Genomic DNA, 24,014 nt, shown 5'->3' on the forward strand with positions numbered 1-24,014 from the left:
CTTCTTATTCCACAGATTATAAATACATATATAAGGCTGTGCCAATTTCTAATTTATAGCATTACTTTACATTTCCAAAAGTAAATCTTACAAATGCTGGTGTCATAAATATACAGGGGTTTAGAGTACTTACATAAAAGCATGGCCTATGATGAAGCCAGCATGTTATTTTTTTTGTTTTCTTATGTTAGCTTCCTATTGAGACATTTACATGTATTTCTTCCAGAAACTGTTACCTTTATAAAGTAAAAAAAATAAAAATAAAAAAATAGTATGCATTATTTGCTGTTATTGTTACCAGGTACACATAGTTATTGTATAGGTTAATACACATAGTCTTATTAGAAAGATACGAGCTTGCTTTGATTACTTTCTAAACAAAACTGGAATTATAACATGGGGCTGAACCCAAACTAATTAGCCCTGTTGAGAGGCATGGTATATTAGCTGTAGAATTAAAGCAATTACACAGCTTCAAGTCAGCTCCAAATATGAGCAGAATAAGTGTGTGCACACTTTAATCTCAAGCAAAAGGAGTTTGATCTTGCTACAAAATATTATATAGGCATACCTACATTTAAGTTGTTTTATTTACAGTTCTTCACTTTTTTTTTACCTTCTTTTTTACTTTTTAAATTTTTCTTTCTTTCTTCTGTGTGTGTGTGTACTGAATTCCATTGCTATGAAACAGTGACATTAAGGGAAATGATTTATTTATAAAAAGAGTAAACTATTATACTACACTTTACAATATTCCTATATTTTTTGCAAACAACTGAATTTATTTTGCCATGGAAACTTAACAAAATATGGCTATTTCCTATTACAAGTACACTGTATTTACACAAGCATTTTACTACACATACTCTGTTCATGTGAATTAAATAATTATTTTAGCAAAAAATTTTAAAGAAAACAAAGCTAAACAAGTTTGGCTACTTGCATAATCAATAATTACTAACAGTAATAATATTAATTTGCTGCCATAGAATTACTGTTTGTCTTTCTGTGAAAGTAGAATTTTCTATGTACCCTGCCCGCTTCCAAACACAAAAAATTGTCTTTTTGGCTTTACTAAGTAACAGGTTTTTTTTTGTTTGTTTGTTTGTTTTGTTTTTGTTTTTGTTTTTCTCCTGTATTTCCAGCAATACCCATACAACAAAAATGTAATGCTCTTTACAGGTGTAAGAGTTGGCTTGAAAAAAAAAGAAATGAAATTTTTATTTGATTTAAACTAAGTTGGTTGCCAAATAATGTCTGGAGAAATAAAGTATGAGATCTAAAACTTCATGGTTATAAAACGTTGAGATTTTAATCAGTTTGCTATATATGTGAGTAGCTCCAGTAACTAGCCAAGAAATATCTGACTCACATGGGTTTCTTTTGTTTGAAGAAAATTTCTCCTACATAATTGTGGGAACATAATTACGAAATAAAGTCAAATTATCAGGTGATAAATTATGTTGTCTGCTCCACCTACTGGTTGCTTTTTGCAAGATTCTAGTGTAAAATACAGTAAGAAATAAATCTGAGGTGGCAACATGAGTCTTCCAAATAAAATTCTGTTTTAAAAATAACATCCTCTATTTCAATTTTTAAAATTATTTATATATGTAGCAACATTTTCCTTTTCCATTTTTAGCTTAACAGTGTGATAAATTCTGACTTTATGATGAACATAATACAAATTATAGTACAAGTTTAACAAGCCTTTGCCTTTGTTCAGAATATTTCTTGTCACTTATTATTGGTAATGCAATAGAAATAACAGCACAGATCTATTTCTGTTTATCTTTTTCATTGATTTAATCTGTCATACAATGAATGAGTTACAAGTTCTTGTTGAGACACAAAACTTAAAAATTAGATTTTTTAAAAATTATTATTCCATAATCACAATGTGCAGTTTCCACTGCAGTGTTAATGATCCTTTTTTTCAGCTATCACTAATAAATGAACTAGATATCTAATGTGGGTTTCTACTATAAGTCAATCTATACAGATCATCCATATACATGCATATATCCCTGTTGTATACATGTATACATGTATATCCCATGTATATCCTGTCTGTGTATTCAAAAAACTCACTGTAATTGAATACCTTCTGCTCTTTGTCGTACAAAAAAGGCTAACAATTTTAGGAAGCACTATCCTTTGCAAAGTGCTGTCTGTAAGGTCAACAAAAGTTGGAATCACTGAATACATTAATGGCACTTTGCAGAAGCACAGAATGGCTGAGAAGTTGGTACAAAGAGCCCTCATTTGTTGCAGTGTGGTGGAGTGATTCCTATCATTAGCATTTGATACAAATTTTGGAAATTTGGGTCATAGCATTAAAATGATGATTAATATATGATAGAATAACTCCAAAGAACTATTCAAGCTAGAATACTGACATGTATTGTTTAAGTATCTGTAGATGGACAATGATGCTGAGGTGAGTCTGATTCTGGTTGAAAACAAGCGTGTAACTGCTGTTAGCGCTACTCTAACTACCCAGGTAGAGGACCTGCATGTCGATAGTCTTGTGGTGAGGAGAAGGCAGTGGTAAGTGGAAGGAGCCAGAGCATGGGAAGTGGTGGTAGGAGCAGAGTGTTGCATGTCTTTTTAAGTCACTGAGACTGGGAAAAGACTATAGAAACAGTCTTCTGAGCCTCACAGCTTAAAAAAACTTTTAATAGCTTAAAAAAAAGCTATTATCGTTCCTTCTGTCACTGAGAAAAGTATTAGGGAACCAGAGGTGCAAAAGATCTTTTCCCCTTACTCTTTAGTTTTTTCCATACAGGCAAATGTACTGGGTGAAATAAAAGGGAATTTAATTCTCTTCTCTCCAACTTTCCTCTCCGCTTCTAAGCAGTTAAATGTATTCTGGTATAATTTTCCAAAAATTCTTAAATAATTACCTTTTTTTTTTTTTTTAAGAGAAAAATGAATGTAAAACTAGTCCAGAAAGCAAAAGTTCTTTGTCATATAATGTCTACAAAAACTTGAAGCCTTTGTCACACAATTGCAAAACTTTGACATTATTAAGAATGTGGTGTTATACATATATCATTGCAGCTTATCATTGCTCTGGCTGGTGGACTTGTTTCCAAAACTGGATTTCATGTTCTGTGATAAAACCTGCTGAGATTAGATTGTCCTCCATTCTGTGGGATCTTTTCTCTGAATGCATTAAGTATTGAGACCTTGAAAAACATGAATTGTACACTTGTGTTTGTATGCCTACCCAGACTCTTGAATCTTCTTTCTCTTCGGCCCTGACCAATTTGAAGACTCATCTGAGTCAAACTGAAGAATCTCCTGGCCCAGCATCCTATCTTTGACAGTGGCCATCAGCACATGCTTAGGGAAAAGTGATAAAATGAGGCACTGCAGCAATATAATGAGAAGCCAAGAACACTCTCCCATTTTCTGTAGTTGAAGGACATTTGTTGTAGAGCTTTCCATTTACGGATTATTAAAGAACATTTTACAGAGCTTTTGCCTCTGTATTCCTCCAGTTCCTTTATCTCCTGATGATTCTCAGAGAAGGAGTAACTTCAACAGAAAAGAACATAAGCCCACAACACTAGCCCTTAGATTGTTGTTCATTTGAAGACCAAGTTGACTCATTCTCATTGCAGTATTGTTTTGCAGCATGCTGTTTTCACAGCATATACTGTCTCTGGTATTCTGTCATAGGGGAATATGCAATTGCAAAGTGCCTTATTCTTTCTCCTCCTTTTCATGAGTGTCTGCTGATTTCCTCTTCCACCCCAAGCAACAATAAAGCCCATCATTCTCCTTCCTCTTTAGTAATGTTGGCAATTTTCCCTGATATCATTTGGCAGTTTATGAACAGATAGCGCTCATAAGCAACTTGGTCATTTAGAGCTGCAAGAGAAAAATAAAGTCCATGTATAATAGTAGGTCTTTACTGTTTTAAAAATGAAAATAAAAAAATCTATTGCATTTCTTCAATAGCTGCCAATAAAAAGATGTGTTATCTTTTTGGACTGTAGTAGTTCCTCCAATTCTCAGTGCCTGCTGGAGTGTCTTGTCATCTTTCTGTTGAGTCAAGACTAATGTGCTTAGAAATGTGGTCAGTATTTGCTGCATATTTATCCCCATTGCCCTCATACATTGAAAAAGATGACTTGTAGTGATACAGCAGCTGATGCTGTAAAATAAGTAAGTATTTTTGGTAGAAGTAGTCTGGAAATAGGTAGAACTAGAACTGAGATAACATTTCCCAGGAGTTTGCTGCTTTTACTCTGAGTAACACTCATGCTCCATAAGCAATTCCACTTTAGGATAATGTAAGTCATTTATCAGACTTCCATGGAGTTTGGATTAGGGATTTTTTTGTACAAAGCAAAAACATGCTATGAAGTTACGTTTCAGCTTTTTTTTTTTTTTTTTTTTTTCAGAGCTTTTGTTTTGATTTTCTGTAGTTAATGTAGAACTCAAAATTATATAACTTTTATCAGTTACATCAGTCTTTATTTCCTGTTTGTCAATTCATATGATAAAAATATTTTAACTCTGTATTTAAATTCAATTCAATGCTAAATTATCATAAATTTGATAATTGTATTGTTTTTATTAATTACATTTTTCCTGCCAACAGAGGTTGCAATTCATTAGCATTACATGGAGTATATGTGTCCCCTGTTTACACTACTGGAAATCAGGAGTTAGTTCTATTGAAATTACTGCACTTATATTAGGTATAAATGCTCTAAGTGAGGAAAAATTAAATCCACAAAATTCTTCCTGGAGCAGAGTAATGAATATTCAGAGGGCACAACTGATTAAAATGCTTCTAACATAATGTGCTGTCCTGTAAGAACTTGAAAAACAATTGGTCTAAAATGACATTGTTTGACACCAACTCTGTCTCTGGACACCTGGCAGTTTTATTCTTATAAAGGTGAGGATTCAGTGGATAAAGCACTGTCCTTTGATCTTCAGAATCACAGTTTAAGAGACAAGGCTGCAAGTTTGGTCATTTGAGCTTAGTCCCAAGTGAACAGTCCACATCACAAAATGATTATACATAATTTGTTACTATTGGCAGTGCCTGTTCAGGAAAGGCCAAGGACTGAGCTAGCATGAAGAATGAATTAGCTCTTACCTTTTACATTTTATTTCCTCCCTCTTTACTGTTGTAATTTTATTATCCTGTCTCTAAAACATTCAGGGGATTAAATTATCATTCATTATAAGTACTAATACTTCCTGAAGATGAACTAAAATGGTTAATTTTTTTTTAATGTAGGTGCCCCAATCACTGAATGTCCCCACCTATCCATGGATGTTTAATCACTCATCACTTCTCTGCCAAGAAGTCAGATGTTTCTCACTACTTTCCAAAGCTTGTACCATAAAAAATCCCATTTAAATTAAAGAGGACAGAGTGAGCTTTCCTAGCTTTCAGACAGACTTGCAGCTACATTTTAATGGCATTAGTATATAAAGCAATTTATGCTACAGTGTTCTGTTTTTATAAAATATTCTTTCAAGAGGATTCTCAATGTACATTAAATCCTTCTTGCAGTATTTCTGACAGGTATGTTTGATCAGCAAGCCTTCTTTGTATATTCACTTCCATCTTGGAAGCCAGATGTATCACTCTATTCACAGGTATTCACTATAGGAAAATAATTCAACTCTTGTGCCTCAAGGGACACTATACACACCTACAGTCTCAGTTTGCTGGTGAAGGAATATTAGTTAATGCTGTTTAATGTTCCTGTCAAAAAGAAGGACAAAATAGGGTAAACTAGAAGTGGCCAGTAACTAAGCTGTTTGTGTTTCTGAAAGGCATTGTACCTGAACAAAGAAATATTTATATCTAGAGGGTTACTCTCACTGCTTCTGAACTCAAAAAATTATTTGTATGCACACTCAGAAATGTTTGGTTCACCTAGACTTTGAGGCCAGCTTTTGCCCTTTAGGATTCTTCATTCTAGGAATACTTGAAACAAAATTGGAGAGATGGACTTGAAGAGTGGACCATTCAGTGGATAAGGAATTGGCTTGAAGGTTGCACCCAGACAGTGGTGGTCAATGGCTCTATGTCCAGCTGGAGGCTTGTGACAAGTGGTACGTGCCCCTCAGGGGTCTGTTATGGAATCGGTGCTGTTCATTATCTTTATCAGTGACATAGATGATGAGATTGAGTGCACCATCAGCAAATTTACAGATGACACCAAGCTGAGTGGTGCAATTTATGCAACTGAAGGAAGGGATGCCATCCAAACAGACCTGGACAAGCCTGAGAAGTGGGCCCATGTGAACAAACTGAGGTTCAACAAGTCCAGTGACCTACCTTCTATAAGAATTAAATGGCTATGCACCATTCCAGATGTATTTCTCCTGTCAGTGAAAAGTCAAATAGTAGTTTCCACCACTCCCTAAGACTGGGTCCTTCCCATTCACTCTTCTCAAAAGTCTTATTTAAGTACAAGTGCTAAGTGAAAGTGTTTCCAATTTCTCCCTTTCATACATTCCCTGGTAAAAAAAAAAAAAGAAAAAAAAGACATTCTCATTCTCATTTCTCATTCTCATTCTATTTTGTAGAGGTAGTGAGTGAAAGAACTTAAAAATAGAACAAATTTAATCATTTTAGCCATGTTCTGCAACAGCACTACATTGTCTATTTTTCCTAGAGTCTCCTTATTATAAAATCATTTTAGATACCTTCTACTTTTAACATCAGCAAGAAAATTTGGCTGTAATTTACTGTCCAAAGAAATGAGAATGATTTTACACTGGGAAATTATCTGTTGTTAAAAAGAACTTAATACACAATAGTATGTAAAGCTGGAGTTCTTTTTTTGTTATTGATCCCATGCAAAGACCTACAACTGAGTTGTATAAAGGTTTGTCCATGTAGGCATGGTGACATTTCCCAGAGCTGCTGTTAAATAGCTTGTTACAAGGCATGTCACTCATACTAAGCATGTGCAAGCATAGCATAATAGAGATCTCTGTATTCAGAATTAGTGATTTAAAAATCCACTAGCTAGAAGGTCCCTCTACATAAACTTTTTCAGCATCTGAATTGCATAATCTGTATTTCTGTGTTTTTTTCTGGGCAACAAAATTCTTGCTCTACTCCTGTGGGTAGGATTAATGGCAGAGGTTAAAGGACAAGCTGTGTGTTCTATCAGAAGTGTACATGCTGAGAACTTAGAAAAAAAACATGACCACATTTTGTGTTTTACTGTCAATTGAGGTGGCAAAAGGGTTGGATTGCTGCAGGGTCAGAAAAATGATGAGGGAGTTATATATTGAATGGGGGCTTTGTGTATGTTGTGGTACAAACATTTAAGAAAGAATCTATATTGCAGGGAAATTACAACAGTACAAATATGAACTAAATAGCTCACACACAGAGCCACATTCGCTCACACTTGCACAGTCTGGAGCTCCACTGATGTTCCTGAAACAGTTATTGGAATACAGTCGCATGATGTGTAGTTGTCCAACTGGTTTGTATACAAGTTTGATGTGATGTGTGGTCTTCCTGAGGTAACTTTTGAACCTATAATAGCAGAAGAAGTAGATGCTAAATAAGAGATGAGTGCATAAGTAAAGGGAAGTTAAGGATGGCATGGGAGAAGTCATGAAGATAAAATGCCATACATTTCTCAACAGCGAACCTCATTGATTAAGAAGTGGCACTGATGGTATCCTTGCTTTAACGAGGCTTCAAGATGAGTGATGTACACACCAATTCTGTTGTTTTTCATCTCTTAGGCAAGTGAATAATAATAGTAAATAATAGTAAAGTTCTTTCATTAACTTGTACTGTTTCAATATTCAATTCAATATTCAATGCTTTCTTAGTATCTAATACATACTGTTGATTTGGGAAATGCATTTGTCCTGCAATGGGCATCATGAGAACTGTATATCTTCCCTCATATATTGTTTGTTTTCTTATCTTTATTTTACATTTTCTTTGCTTCCAGTTTTTCTGTTTCAACAGTCTTTTAAGAAAATGCTGTTGTTTTTTTTTTTGTTTGTTTGTTTTGTTATCATATTCATTTCACATATCACATATTTCTACTCATTTCTGACTGTCTGTACTAATCTAACTAACATGGCTTCATTCCCTCTTCTTTGTTCTTTCCTGTTTACAATACTAGGACCTTAAACCTCCCTTCACTTCATCGTTTATTAGTCTCTTTGAAGAGTGGTTTGTTAAACATACTGCCACTTTTTGAGGTTTTAATCATTGTCTGATCCTATAGGTTTACTGCAGCAATTTGTTTAATAAATCTGTCAGAATAAACCTGTATCAGTAAGGGAAGATTCATGTGTAAACACAATGCAACAGACATAAGGAACAATGAAAATCAATTAAATGTTACATCATTTGGTTGTGAGTTTTTTTTTTGTTAGTTGAGAAGTGAATGAATTCTCTTGCCCTTTTTCTTTTTTTTTTTTTTAAACAAAGTAAATTTCCACATGATTTCTATTTCTAGCAAGTAGAGGTTCTCCAGTCTTTTGGTATAATTGCCCTAGGTAACCTCTAGTGTTACAAATTCAAAGATTCAAATTCAAAATGGTATAATTACAAAAATTTTTCTCTCTCCAGTAAGAAAAAGAGTGCTTTTCAAGTTGATTTTTTTCTCATAAAGCTAATCTTTTGCATTATCACAATGAAAGCTGAAGAAAGTTTAATTTTAAAGACATAAATAATGTCACATTTACATAAGTGTGTCAAGGTTCTTTGAAACTTCTAATGAGTGTAAATAATTTTAGCCTCAAAATATTCCTGTGCAGTAAGGAAATAAAAACTGTGTTTTCACATGCAGTTATTGAGACATGGAATAATGAAACTGCTTTCAGAGATTTTTCTTCAATTTCCATTTATACAGGGTAGTTGTAGAAGCAGGATGATTCTAGAGGTTTGTAGAATTTGTACATAATCCTATATTCACTCTAGCACTTAAAGAACAAATGATAACACTAATGTAATTTACCATTCCTATTTCTAAAATAAAGTCATTAAGTAAGTTAAAATTGCTTGTTTGAAATCAGTTAGAAGTCACATGTGAAGTCAATAAAAAACTTTGAATGTCTCTTTTGTATCTTCATCATGAGTATTGTTTCCTATGCCATCACTCACTCATTCAAGTTATTATTCCTGATCTAGTCATGTCATCAAGAGCCTGCATAAGAATTAGGTTTGACAGAACATGCCTTGGTCATAGAGTCAATCAGTGAAAGAAGAATATATTTTTGGGATGCCTCAGCGTTTGTTTGTCTGCTGTGTTTTGGATATCGTGACATAGTGATCCATGCATTAAGCTATTATTTATCTTTAATCTTGTTGTCTAAACCCAAGCAATTCTTGCCTATTTGGAGACTCAGTTACAGTTCTGCTTCCTGCAACAGAGCTTAGTGTCTCTGCAGGTTTAGAGGTTGATTTTATGATCTGTGGCCAGGACAAGGGACTTGAATGTTTCCTTGACACCTCTTTGTATAGTCCATAGAATTGCAGCCTGTTTTACTTACAAATGTGTATTTAAAATGTGATTGTACTATTATTTTGGTATCAATAAAATATTTCAGAGATGAAAAGGACTGAACTAAGCTAACTAAAATCTGAAAAGCAGAATAACAATAATTAATGCTTCTATTACTCTGTTTAAACAGAATATATATTAGGCAGAAGACAGGTAATTAATCCCACTTGAAAGAATATACACTACTCATCACTCATTTATGAATTCTTCAGTCTTTACATAAAACTCTATCTCAAACAAAGCTAAAATACCTTATCTATAATAACAGGTAAGGTCCTCCAATTCTTATTTAGATACAATTCCTAAGTATGATTTTATAAGGGTTACAGGATCAGGCCCAAGGACTAGCATTAACTCAGTGAGCACTAAACTGACATTTATATATTTTGCTGGATGGGTGACATTTTTTTCTATTATCAGCCATGGTAAGGATATTTTCTTTTGAATTGGAATGTGGAATTTTTTTTTTCCAATATCTGAATAATGCTTATGCTATATCTGTTAATTCTCATATAAAAATATGTCCATATTAATCACAAAGTCACAGATTATTCCTAGGAGAAGACACTGTCATGTGGTTTAAATATTTTGAAGTTTCAAATTTGATTTAGTGGACATCATTTTATTATACTTGCTACTAGGATATTATATACAAATTTTTAATAGATGACTATTTCCCCAATACATTTTATGTTAAAGATGTTATCCCTTTATTTTCTTAATTTAAAGAAAAATTTTACAACCTGTAATAAACATAAATAGTTATTTAGAAGTTTTAAAAAAATAGTTATTTAGAAGTTTTAAATTCATTTTCTTACAGATGTTGCTGCAGCATCATTTAAACAAGATTTTTTGTTTGTTTGCTTGTTTGTTTTGTTTTGTTTTGTTTTTTCCTTGTGAATCATTAATGTTTTGAGGTATTTCTTTTACCTCCTAGAGAAACTATATCTGGGGATTAACAAGATTGTTCTTTGGAATTCATGTGGAAGCATAACTGCAGTAGCTGAGAAATGATCATATTTCCTTTTAGTTCTCAGCAAGAGTAATTGAATGTTGAATATCTTACTAAACGCTGGACTGTGACAGTGTGTTAACACTCCGACTATCTCCTAACAGCAGGGCAATTATTTGCTGAGTGGGATTTTTATAAATCCCCTGGCAGTAGTATGTCCTGATAATTATGATGAAGTGCACTGGTCAGTGTTGATTCAGCAATCCCTTCTCTAGCAAATATTTCATTCACAGCTCTCCTTCATGCTTTTACTTTTATGGCTTTTAAAGATCTCTTACCTCTTCTCTCAGCTTGCTTAGATTTATTTATTTTTTTTTTTTTAGTACAAAATGTATTGGAAAAAAAAGAATTTTAAAGTTAATTCCTCATTTTGTTGAAGTATTTTCTGTCTCCTTATATGCATTTTGAAGAAGGAGTCATTTAACTCCTTATTAAAAGAGCAGACTGAGAAAGTAGAACCTTATTTAGATTCTTACCGTGGCAGTTGCTTGAAAAGGCTTCCTCCATCAAAGGTATTTTTTATTTTTCAGAAATAAATGAATGCTAAATGAAACATTTATATTCATGATATATAATGTTGATTATTTCCAACTTTCAGAGTTGATATGGAAAAATAATTAAAACAGAGCATACCTTTATTATAGTTTAGTTGAATTACAGTAAAATATATTTAAAATACATGAGGGAGGATACATTTTCTGTTAACTTCATGCTTACATTTACTCTTCAGCTCAACTTCATTGATTTTTAATTTTGCAGGTGTGATTATTTTCAGAACAGTAGCTGTTAAGTAACAGTTAACTTTTTCTCTGCTTATGGAAATGATAAACAGGAAAAGACAAAAATGCTACAGTGTAGACTAAGATTAGGATAAGAAGTGGAAGAGATACAGAATATTTAAAACATGCACACAGACATTTTTCCTTGATTCCTTTTCCTTCCTTCATTAAATTAATATATATTTTTCTGATTATTTTTTCTTTATATGCCACCATTAATTATAAAAATAAGAAAATGATTGAGAGAAAACTAAATGATAGAGTGTTAGAAATGCAAAATGATTCAAAATACTAATGTAATGCTAAGGATGACTGGGTAACAAATGATACATTTGCCAGTATGGTTGACCTGACACAATTAATATTCCAGGTCATGCTTGGGTTTCCATGATGGAAGGTCTGAGGCAGAGAATTCTAGGGGAAAAATATATCTATAGTATAACTCATTTCTCTTTCTCTCTCTCTCTCTCTTTTTTCCCCTGACGAGTCAGAACCATAGTCTTATAAAAAAAAAAAAATACAAAAATCTGTGCTTTCACACCTCATTTGCCATATTCACCATTGGGCCACCATTCAGCAGAAGAGCCTGATGTAAGGAGGTCAGTAAGAAGCTATTAGCAGAGTCCCCTCCTGAGATTTCTTTGGTCTTATTGAGTTGGAAGTCAGCATGACAGTACTGCAAATAACTCAGTTGCAGGTTTTTTAACAGTAGCACAGATTTCCCCATAGTGTTTGTCACTTTAGAAAATTGTTCCTGGAAATGGAGTCTCAGAAAGCTGGCTTTGACAGAGGACCTTCTTAGTTGTGAAGAACATAGGTACAGAAAAATGTGTCATACTCACTACAGAAGAGGTACTTTTTGTAACATATCATAACATTTGGGATGGTAGCATATTTTTGTATGGACTAAAAGTGAAGAAAATCAAAAACTACCTCATACTTTGATTCCAAAGGATGGAGTAGTATCTCAGGACATATATTTTTCTACCACTGAAAAAGCAGTATTAACTACAATGGTTTTGTAGTTGAGAGGATATTGCATTAAAGCAGTGAAAAGGTGAAATAATGATTTTAATATATTGTACTGGTCTCAGGAAGATATGAAAAATTATTAAGTATCAAAACCTTTGATCCTCCAGATTCTTAAGATTTCTGCACACTGCTATCTTCCTGCAAAGGGTAGAATGAATAGCACATCCGTCAGCACACAACACACAAGCAAGGAGTCACAAAAATGACTCTGATTTGCAGAGATATTTTAAAGTGAAGGAATTTTGCCAGAGATTGGTCTGAACTAGAAAGTAAAACCAAACTCATCCCCTTGTCTCTGCTACCAAACTTTGCCAATTTTTAATCTAGGCTTAAATCCTAGCCACAAACCTTGGGGATTTTAGAGTAAATTAGTATTAATTTTATCCATCTAGATATGAACTCTGCTGATTGCTCTGCTATCTGTCTGTTCGAATACTTGAACATATATAATTAAAATGTAAAGTAATTAACAGGATTGCTTGAAAAATCATTAGTTAAAATGCAGTTCGTAATTAATTTTGACCCAGATCTCACAAAGAGCTTCAACTGTAGAAGAAGCAACATCTTGCAAAGTGTCTAGCTGGCCTCACTAATGTTCCTCACTAAAACTGCAAATCTGTTTTCATAGCTGATACACTATTTATGTATGTTTAACCTGATAATATATGAAAGAAAGAACAGCACAAGATGACTCTATGTTCAGGCACCTCTTCAGAAATAACAATCCAAACGACAATGAATCAGTGAGTTCCCAAAGCTATTATGGCTAATTTTGGTGTCATTAGAAGTGCTGAAAGCCAATCCTATTTGTGCACTGCATTTCAGTGTTTGAACTCTGAATACAGATTTCTCTATTGCCAAATGTTTAAACAAAGAAATGTCAAGAACATACATAGTATCGCAATATAGATTATGAAATGCCATTCCAGAAAGCCATTATACTCATAGGTCCATTAATACTTCTCTAAATGTGAATGATAGAAGTCATGCCATTTCTCAGAGCCCAGATAAACATTACTTTAAAGTTATTGTTGCCTGTATTTCTTTAAAGGAAAAATGTTTGAAATATTTAAGACGTTGTATTTTTATTCTTTGTGGAAACAAACAAGAAACAATCTTGTGCTGTGTGATTGAAGAAATCTAAATTTTCTTCTGTTAAATTTTCCTAACCAATTTGCTTTTTGGCATTTTATTATTTTATTATTTTATTATTTTATGTTATGTTATTTTTATATTATTTTTAAACATATCTTAAAAAGCTGTGTAAATTTTAGGATTTTTTAAAAACTCTTATCAGGGTTTCCTACTGATTAATAAATCCATGGATGAAACTTCAGCATGCCGTTTTTATGGCAGAATAGTTTATTTCAGAACACCCTGATTCTCAGTGGTGAACAAGAAGATGTTTTTCTCATGGAAAACATTTGTATTTTCATTTATATTGTAGTTTTCCATAAAATGTGTGTTGCAGATATACAGTAAAAGAGCAGTATTTTTCTCACTACCTGGGGCCCTCTGCAGAGGCCATGTGGCTTGGCTAGAATGTACTCTCCACATTAGTCAGGATATAACAACTGAACACAGAGGACATAGGAATGGATGGAAAGATAAAGTATCAGTACAGTGAAATTCAGTGAAATGTACAAAGATGGTAATCACAATTACTTTTCTATTTTACTGTCATCAGCAAAATAAAGGCAAAAATTCATAGTATAGACAGATCCGATGGCATGGTAGGACTAATGGGTGAAGAGCTATATGACCATGGTTGGTTTGGAATCTAATTTGTTTGGAAGACCTTGACTGTGTCATTTTATATATGAGAGAACTTGTGTAACAAATACATAGCAGGAATGCATTCAATAGTTCAAAAAAGCCTGAGACAACATATGGAATTTGTGCTTATGGAAGACTTGCATGTCACTGAATGTTCACAAGCAAAACTATGCTGCACTGATAAGAAAATTGTAACAAGGTAATGGATGAAATACAACAAAAAATAAATCATAAGGAGAATCTGCAAGTTTATGAGATGTTTAGGTGAATAAGAGCAAGAGGTGTAGAACCAAACCTTGAAATGCAGCTGGATTTTACAGATCACAGAGATGGACCTGCAATTTTGCAGTCACCCCTTCAATCCTGCTTATCTGCTATTTGAAACATGGATCTCTGCCATTATAGTTGACATCCTGAAAACTAAAGGAACAACCAGTGACTGATGTCTTTTTTATTCTATGTTTATTCAATGCTTCAAAGCAAATAAATATGATAAATGCAAAACATGATATATTATAACTGAGCAAAACTGATCTACCGTCAAAGTCTGTTATACTGTATATGGTTACAGAAAATACAATCTTCCTTAAAGCAAAGCAGTTTATTTATTTATTTTGCCAATGTTTTTTAAGCATCTCGTCTGTTTTATTGGAAATTTGGAAATTTAGTGGCTTTGTGGAATCTGGTACACCAATTCTCATGTTTAGCACATAGTAATTATTAACTAGAATGGATATAACTTGTTCAGTAAACTCACATATGCTTGAGTGTTGTTTATATACAACTGATAAAATTCCTACATTTCTAAGAATGTAGAATGATCATCATTCAGAATGATTTGGGACCAGTCTACCATATAATTTTGTCTTGCCAGATATTCACAGACTGTTAATGATAGAGATTACTAGCTAAGAATTTGAAATGTATGCTTTATATTAGAAATTATTATATTATATCACACTACTAATGCAACTACTGATGTAATAGCATATTGTTTCTTTGTTCTGAAAAAAAAAAGAAACTAAATTAAATGAAGAATGTAAATTTTTAGTTCAATTCAAAATTCATATTTTTTAATCTTAATTTTTGTTTTTCACAGTTTTTATACTAGTAAAACTAAATAGATGTGAGTGGTTAAAGAAATGTAATAAAACATTTTGCTGAAAAAAAACACACAACAAACAACAGTTACTATTTTTTGGTATTCAATAAATGTTCTTGTGTTTCCCTGTAGCCAGTCTCTCAGTTTTACTTTTAAATATGTTGTAATTTCAACCATCTTATGCCAAACTGCGAGTTAGCTAACACAGTGTCTAAAGGGACAAAAATTATCTTTTTCCTTGTATGGATATTTATTTTAGCCTTTACACATGTGCTTAGAAATAATAAGTAATATACATTTTTATTTCTGTTATGCATAGTAATTTAAAATGGCTTTTAAAGAAACATAAACAAGTTTAAATTTCAAAACAAGCATAATACTTGTCTTTAAAGCTAGTTGTAATTTTGTACAATTTACTTTATTTTTAAGGAAAAAACGGTCTATTTCTTTGACTATTACTGTAGAAGAGGAAAGATGTGACCAAAAGAAAAGAGGGTTTGAGGTCCACGAAAATCAGCTGTGTATTTCTTGCTTGAATAAAATGAAAATTATACCCACTGGGAGGGCTAAAACAGATTATGTGTTACACTATCCTATTTAAACACTTTTGTAACTGCAACTGTGAGTTAATTGAAGTCAAAGGTAAACCCATCTTCTATTCAGATTGCAGGCATATATAATTCGCCGTTCAGAAAATCCCCAGATCCAATGGAACTGCTGCTCCGGCAGTCAAAGCCACTGAGCCACAGGCAGCAGCAAGTGAAGAGTCCCTTCACAGATGAACTTTATGACTGGCCAACTTGTAAAAGGCCTCCAACTTTCCATGCAGGAGAACCCCTGCCACCTATTGGCAGACAGAAACCTCAGGTAGCAGTTTTCAGTGTCTCTTTTTGGTAAAATATTTTGTGTATGTTCTTTATTTATAGAACTAGTGCTTGCTTTCACAATGTAATTCTTTGACACAAATTTGTTTTAAGGAAAAAGAGATGTATGTGGTATGTAAAACAAGGAAATGTGTCTTTGCTTTTGTCTTTTTGGGAAAAAAACAACAAAGTCACCTCTGAGATTTCAAAGAGAAGATCTGACATAACTGAGTATCATCCTGATTCATCAGAAGGAGAATTCCTAAGTTCCAATTTTAAATCAATGAAAAATAGGAGAAATTAAAGATAAAATTAACCAGTTGAAATAACTTATTACTCTTTTTGTGTTTTCCACGTGGAGACCAAGAGACATCCTCGCAGTATAAAGTAGTTCCTGTACTTTTACATCAACTAGCTGTGTGTCAGTAATTACAATTTTCTACATGTTCTGCATCAACTGTCTAGATGCCTAGCTCCCTTCCTTAACTGTCATGGTCTGGATTTTGATTTCAGTTGATTTCAGCATATGTTGCAGATAACCTTTTTCCTCTCCCATAAATTAATGGAGATCTCTGAGGTAATATGTCAGAGATGTCCCATTAAACGGCAAAAGAGCATTTGCCACCTTATTATCTAAACCTGCTGGGAATATGACCAATATTTATAAACTTTTGAGACCCTTATGTTCCTCAGTTGATGATGAGTGGATATTTATCCAGACATGTAGCTTTTGCCAGTGAATATCTGATGTTTTTGAGGTAGACATACACTGTCTTTCTATCTCTTCTGAAGATTTTTTTTCAGTTTGCATGGTCTACTGAACTTCTGCTTTATGTACCTCATACATATATGTTTAGTGCCAGCTTGACTTTGAACACTTGCAATAACTTCAGAACTTCTTGTACATTATTTTGAACTCCATGCTATCTTTAAATTTTCTCTTCCATGTTTAGCCTAGAGAAGTGAAGGCTCTGGGGCAACCTCACTGCAGCCTTTCAGTACTTACAGGTTGCTTATAGGAAAGATGGTGAATGACCTTTTTACATGGGTATATTGTGATAGGACAAGGGGCAGTGCTTTCAGTCTGAAAGAGGAGAGATTTAGGCTAGAAGTTAGGAGGAAATTCTTTACTCATATGGTGGTGAAGCACTGTTACAGACTGCACAGAGAAATCGTGGATGCCCCATCTCTGTATGTGTTCAAGGCCAGGTTGGATAGAGCCCTGGGTGACCAGATCTAGTGGAAGGTGTCCCTGGTCATGGCAGGGGGCTTGAAACCAGATGATCTTGAAGGTTCCTTCCAAACCAAGCCATTCTATGATTGTATAATTCTACAGCTGAATTCAAACTATCTGTAGCCATGCAATTTGCCTGTGTTTTACTGATTGAAACGACATTGTTCTTCAGTGGAAACAGCCATAGGCTCATGGGCTAACCGACACGGAAGAGGCTTTTCTCACCTTTATATCATATCTGACTTCTCTGTATCAACGTGAGTTGATATCAGTGGTGGGATGTGAATGCAAAGGTAATTGGGTTCAAGCATGAGGAACAGATACAGATCTGCCAAAATATATCTGAATAAATAGAGGTGAGCCTCACAGAGATCCATACTGCTTATAACTTATATATGTATATATATATGTGTGTCCATATGTAAGGATCAACTTCAAGGTAGTTCACCTTTGTCCTTCCCTCCTTCCATCCCCACACCTTGACTATTTGAGCTTCCTCATATAACGATCTCATTGACTCATATTAGAACCAAGTCAAAGCATGAGTCAACGGTTTAGTGATCAGGGATTTTGGAGTTGAAAGTAAGTTCAAAAACAGATACATATGACATTATAGCCTTACCTTCTGGGACCAACGGGGCTATTATAGTCCTTCAGTGGGATGTGACTGGGTGCGTTGTCAGTACAGAAGTCATGCTTTTTAAATAAAGAGGGAACTCAGAGTTGTTAAGCTGCTCTTTCAAAATCACTTTACTTTATATAAAGTATCTTACAAGATTCTGTTTGGGTTTGGAATATTTTATAGACCTTTCTAAGTTCAGATGCATTCACAGCAGTAGCGCACAGATAGCCTTTTAGAACAAACCAGAAGAGCCCTGTTTATTTTCTGCACCTCAAAGAGGGAATTTACTATATAATACTTTAATCCTTTCAGCACCCTGGGATGTACACTGTGGGGTAAATTTTCAAAGCACAGCACGTGGATTTAGCTGCGCGACTCTTATTGATGTTAATGGGAGTCACACGGCTAAATCCCTACACAACACTTTGACAATTTAGGGTTGTATTGTCTAAGGAAAGGACACTGGTTTGAGATGATGAAACAGCTGGAAATGAAAACCCATCAGAACATATCACCCTGAAAGTTGTCTAGTGTGACAATAAGGAATTTAATTACTACCTATACTTGTGTCCTAGTTCTCTGTGATAACATTTTATATATCTCAGGTCCAGTGTGAGCCACTTGTTACTCTATTGATTTTTCAGGTATCTAAAAATTGTGTTGCCCATATGCCTGGATATTTTATACGAGAATGTAAATTACATAAGCTTAAGAGAACAAAAAATAGCTAACTACTAGCTTTCTCTTGGGAAAGTTGGTATTTAGCATTTTATATATAACTCCATGTATGTGAGATATAGTGTATTTAAAAGAAAATTTTTAACGATGATTATACATTAGTTATAACAGACCTATCAGTTTTATTACTGAATTAACTAGAATTACAGTTTGATAGAAGAATGGATAATTCTAAAATTAGTCAAGTGTTCTTTCAAAGGCATTAATAACAGAAAGTACATCCCCATTTTTAGGGAATTATATATATATATATATATTTTCTTGTATGCTGGTGGCTGTCATGGAATAGGAACAGCGAAGAACACAAGATTTCATTTTTTTTTTTTTCATGAGTTTCTTATGGTAAAGTAGTAAGACTGCCTCCCTGCTAACCATTTTACTTGGCAGACCAGTCAGTAGCAAGAATTTTTATACTATTCATTCCAAAATAGAACATGGAGTTGTTTGAGTTGCTTTCAGGGTGAAAACTGTTGGTTCCCTTTTGAAGCCAGATGCCCAAAATGCTTGTGGGCACTGCAGATATGAAAATATTTATGAGCACCATTTTACTGCAGATTACATACATTTTAAAGTTCAACTTGTAAAATGCAAATAGGCAAATGGATTTTTTAGAGGCCTTGTCATCTTACATAGATTCAGTAATTGTTTATTGCTGGGCAAGTTTCATCAAATATGTGTTTTAGAGAAATGCAGGGAAGGCTTAGAATTAACTTCATATTCTACAATATGCACCACCATTAATGATGACAACCTTATTGGAGAGACCTTTGCATAGTTTATATACTCCTTTTTCCCCCCTTCCATTAGTATTTGCTGTGCTTTATTAATTTCACTTGAACTATGAATTGAGAAAGTTACAAGTTTTTAGAAATTAAAAATAGAAAAAAAAAAAGCTTGCTTAGACATCTGATTTGGCCCTTACTCTGGTGGAATATGAATAAATATTTTATAATGAAGAAGACTATTTTCTAAAAGAAAAAAAATCTATCATTATAATATTTGATAACACTACACTTCTTTCTTCTTTTCTCTGCAAACATCTTGCAATACAAAGTATTCATCTTTTCATTAGCAAGTTAAACCTTATTTTATATCTTGATCATTAGATTATGTGTTACTAGAACATTGTTTACCAGTTTTAATGATCTTCTCTAGTATTGATTATTTTCTTAAGGGCAATAACGATTTTTATTCTGTTTTAAAAAAAAACCTTTATTGTGGTCATACTAAATGAATGCATATTTTTTGTGGACACTTTTAGAAAGTAAAAGCAAGAAAATATTTGCAAGTAGTATAAATGCTATCATTACTTCCTTACTATGATCTTTAAAAATATCTCCAAATCATGATGCTGTACCTTTAAAAAGTAAAGTTACAATAAAAATCCATTAACTACTTTCAAATATAGCAATCCTCCTGTCCAGCTGTGAAAAGTACTAGATGATACTTATTTGCCATTTGTGTTATTTACGGTCCATGACTTTTATGGTAACTGGTTCCTATTATTGGTTTCTATTAATGTAAAACATAAGTGAACATAAATGAGGCGTGAATCATTTCTTTTTATTAGCCCCACAGTCTTCACTCAGTGCTTGCAGTAACTCCAGCTGTGACTTGTTAGTGATAACCTATTTAAAGAAGGATATCTTTAAGAATAAAGCCTGTGATTAGGAGTCTTTGTCTGCTTATAGTTTCAGAAGGTTTTACTAGTTTGTTGCAGGTTCAGTAATGGTGAAAATAAAATAAAAATTAATTAGTAACACTTCTAAATCTAGACTTGCCACTAAATTGTCTTGAGCATAGTATGGCACTAATTATACTTGAGGTAAGTTCAGTGGTTAGTGCTAAAAGGAAGACATAACATACATCACTTTGACAGTGTAGAAAAAGACTTTCTGTTGCTCTCTATCTCTGTTGTTAAATGGCAAATAGTGGTTTGATCAGTTATTAAATAGTCTGCTTTAAAAAAACCAACATATATATACATATACACATATGTTCTTTTGTGTGTGTAGGTGTATATATGTTATATATACACACATCTCTGAAATAATTATGAGCTTTTAGTTTTTTTTAAGACTACTGAGATTAATGTGGAATTAGACATTTCAAAAATAGACTATATAGTCCCATTTTTGTAGACATTAGTTTGAATTATATTAGAGGAATTGTATTTTAAGTCACGTATTAAGTTCTCTTCCACATAGTTTTATAGTTAAATTGAAAAGAGCGTGTTCTTTAAGGTAAAACATGATTTATCCCGTGAAAAGGAAGAGACTTCCTGCTTAAACAGAATCTAGATGAAGTTAACACTTATATATCAAATTTTATTTCACCAGTATTTTTTCCAAGGAAAAAAATAAGGTCTCCTAATAAGTTCTAACAATGTATTGTTTCAAATAATAAATATTTATGAGTAGCTAAATAAATCCGGAGTACGCATTTCTCATTCTCTCTTTGGGGCTTTAGAGCATGTTATCAACCTTTGTGTTATCTGTAACTCTCTATCAAAACGAACTGCTTTAATTATTTTGGAAGAAAAGTCTTGCTACACTTCCCAGACACTCTGTGTCCTCATTCATTGTTGATGTCTCATGAATAAAAGAAAGAACTATAGCCCCACAATAAAACACTTACGTTATCCTATACTTTTCATCAGGGGCCTTTCCGTGATACCGCTGAAGTATTGCGGCAGCGCTATAAGCCTTTGGAACCAACCTTGCGAGTGGCAGCATCAATCGATTCACCACTAGGGAAGGCCAGAGCAGAAATGAAAAGGGAGGAATGGAGAAACCATATACATGACAATGAGTAAGTTTTTTTCTTTTTTTTTTCTTGTATTGTTATGAGGATGTTATCTTTATTTCATTGGTTTCAAAAACCTTTCATGCCTGACAAAATGAAATGTCAAACCTGACAGCTCAGTAGCAAACGTTCTCTGTATATACTTCCAAATTCTATGTTCTTAGATTATAAACTTCCCAGGGCAGAGACCCTATCTTGTATTTGTATGACATGTGCCATCCGTATCTATGAATCAATAGAACATGCCATAATAATAATATGTGATACAACAGATGAACTTACTGGGAAATTAGTAAACAAATGCAAATTCCTTTTTGCCATATGCACCTTGTCAAGGAACAAATACTATTTCTGTCTTCCTATTAAAAGATTTTAAAGACTATGGGAGGAAATATGTTCTTGCATGCCACTGAGACATGCTTTCTTTCCAGTAAACTACAAAAGCTCACTTGAAAGGGAAGGGAGCATAGGTTGCATGTTAGAACATGATGTAAAAACTGTTTTACAAGTAAAAAACTGTTTTACAAGTAAAAAAAAAACTGTAAAATCTTTGTGGCAGTTTGGTTACCTGAGCCATGGCATCTGTAATAGCATCAGAGGGGCCTCGTCTTTTCCATACAAACCAAAATTACAGACATAATCCGTCCCCCAGCATTTAAGGCAATCACCAAAATATTCCCAATTCTTTTTTTATTGGGATGGAACTCCTTTGCCCAATCATAATAAAACCTATTAATTAACTTTTTCTGGGTTTGTAGTTAACTAAAAACAAATGATGTTTTGTCAACTTTACCCTTGAATTCACTGTTCTTGGCAATTCTTTGACACTTCAGTAACAGAATTCAGCACAGAAAGGAATCCCTTTTCCTTGTGGGCAGCCTGTGATCTACTGATTTACTGGAAATGAATAATACTTTGCTATCAGCCCCATATTGCCTGCGTCAATTTAAGGACTGGCACTTAAGAATGCGAAAATCAACTGCATTTGCATGTTTTAGCATTTGTTTTAATTGCTGGATCTTTTTTTCCCATGTTTTCCCTGATTTAATAGTGGCTTTCAAAGGAGCTTCTACTTAAAAACAATTTTGAAAGAAAATCTTTTAATTCAGCAACTTTTCCACATTTGTACAATGTCATTTGTGATATTTGGTTACAAAAACTGTATGTAGTATTTTTTACCCCTTTTATACCAAAAGTGTAATAGGGAATAGTTACAAGTGTACTTCAGGTTTCTCTTCTTTCCTTTTTTTTTTTTTTTTTTTTTTTTTTTTTTTTTTATCGTTGGAGAAGGGGAAAAGCAGCTTAACTTTCAAATCTCATCTGTGATCTTTGCTATTATTTTTTAAAAATATTTTTATTTTTAGCTTTCACGACTGAAATCTAGAAAACACTGGGTAATAATTAAGATTCTTTCTTTCAGCTAACGTGTTCTTTACACTGGATAGGCTTTGATTATATATTCCAAATGAGGGGGATTATATTTTTCATTTATGGGAATGACTATATGGCCTGGTCTTTATTTGATATGATTTACACCAGAAGTCATTATGTCAACAGTTTCAGAAGGTCATATGTTGAAATATTTATTTTGCTGTTTCTTCCCACTTAGTGAATTGTAAAGGCTTTGGTCTTGTACACTTCAAATTTGGAGTCTCCAACTTTGACAGATATTAATTGATTGGGGATATTAATTGACTGGGGATATTAGTTGATTGGGGGACAGATATTAATTGGAGGTCTTTATTTACCTTAAGGGCAAGGAAGCATTTCATTCCATCCTTAATACACAGAAGCAGTGATTCTCAGCTTCACGTGCACTAAATGCATAGTGTATTATACATTTTCAGGCTGTGATCATTCCGTTTGTGCTTCAGATTCAACCAACCATGCAAGGGTCACATCTGTAACCTTGAAAAGGTGATGACAGAGCTGCAGGTCATCATCAGGACTAAGACTCACTAGCAGTGCTGCAGCTGCTTTGTGGTATGCTGGTCTCCAGGGAGGAGTCAACAAAGGGTTACTCAGATTCTACAGTATTTTTTTCTCAGCAGTGCCTATTATGAACTGACAGATTTCCGTCTCTTTACATGTAATTGTATACTTTGGGACTGTATTTCTTCCTGGTTGTATGCTGATCATTCTTCTATTTTAGGAAGTAAGGAGAGAAAGAAATGAGGAAGTGTGTGGAGTTTGTGGAGAAAGCTAGTATTTGCATAAAAATGACAAACTCAATCCTTGATCTTATTTTTGCAGAATGAGTATTGTGCATTATCTTTTAAGATACCAGGTATAAAACATCAATATTTTTTCTATATCAGACGTTAAGAATTCCCACCCACCTCTGATTTCTTTTTTTTTTTTTTTAAGAGGTAATATGTTTTCTCTAAACATTTCAAGCTCTGAGAAACTTCTTGCTTCTGATGAATGCAGAAATAAGAGAGAAAGCCAAGGAAGAGGTTGAGGCAGGCAGAAGCAGTACAAATCCAAAACAAGAAAATGATGTGTGTGCTTGAAGCAACTG

The 24,014-nt window shown here is 33.6% G+C and overlaps 1 protein-coding gene across 1 annotated transcript in view; it reads left to right on the top strand.

Annotated features, from left to right (window-relative positions):
- Positions 1 to 24,014, top strand: part of SPATA17 (spermatogenesis associated 17) — a 94,995-nt gene that overhangs the window by 41,306 nt on the left and 29,675 nt on the right. The window contains exons 7-8 of the mRNA XM_032185266.1: positions 15,895 to 16,098; positions 21,348 to 21,499. Coding sequence (XP_032041157.1) covers positions 15,895 to 16,098; positions 21,348 to 21,499 — 356 coding nt within the window. The remainder of the gene's footprint in view (positions 1 to 15,894; positions 16,099 to 21,347; positions 21,500 to 24,014) is intronic.

The sequence above is a fragment of the Aythya fuligula genome, chromosome 3 (assembly GCF_009819795.1).
Source record: "Aythya fuligula isolate bAytFul2 chromosome 3, bAytFul2.pri, whole genome shotgun sequence".
In the NCBI taxonomy this organism is placed as follows: Eukaryota; Metazoa; Chordata; class Aves; order Anseriformes; family Anatidae; genus Aythya; species Aythya fuligula.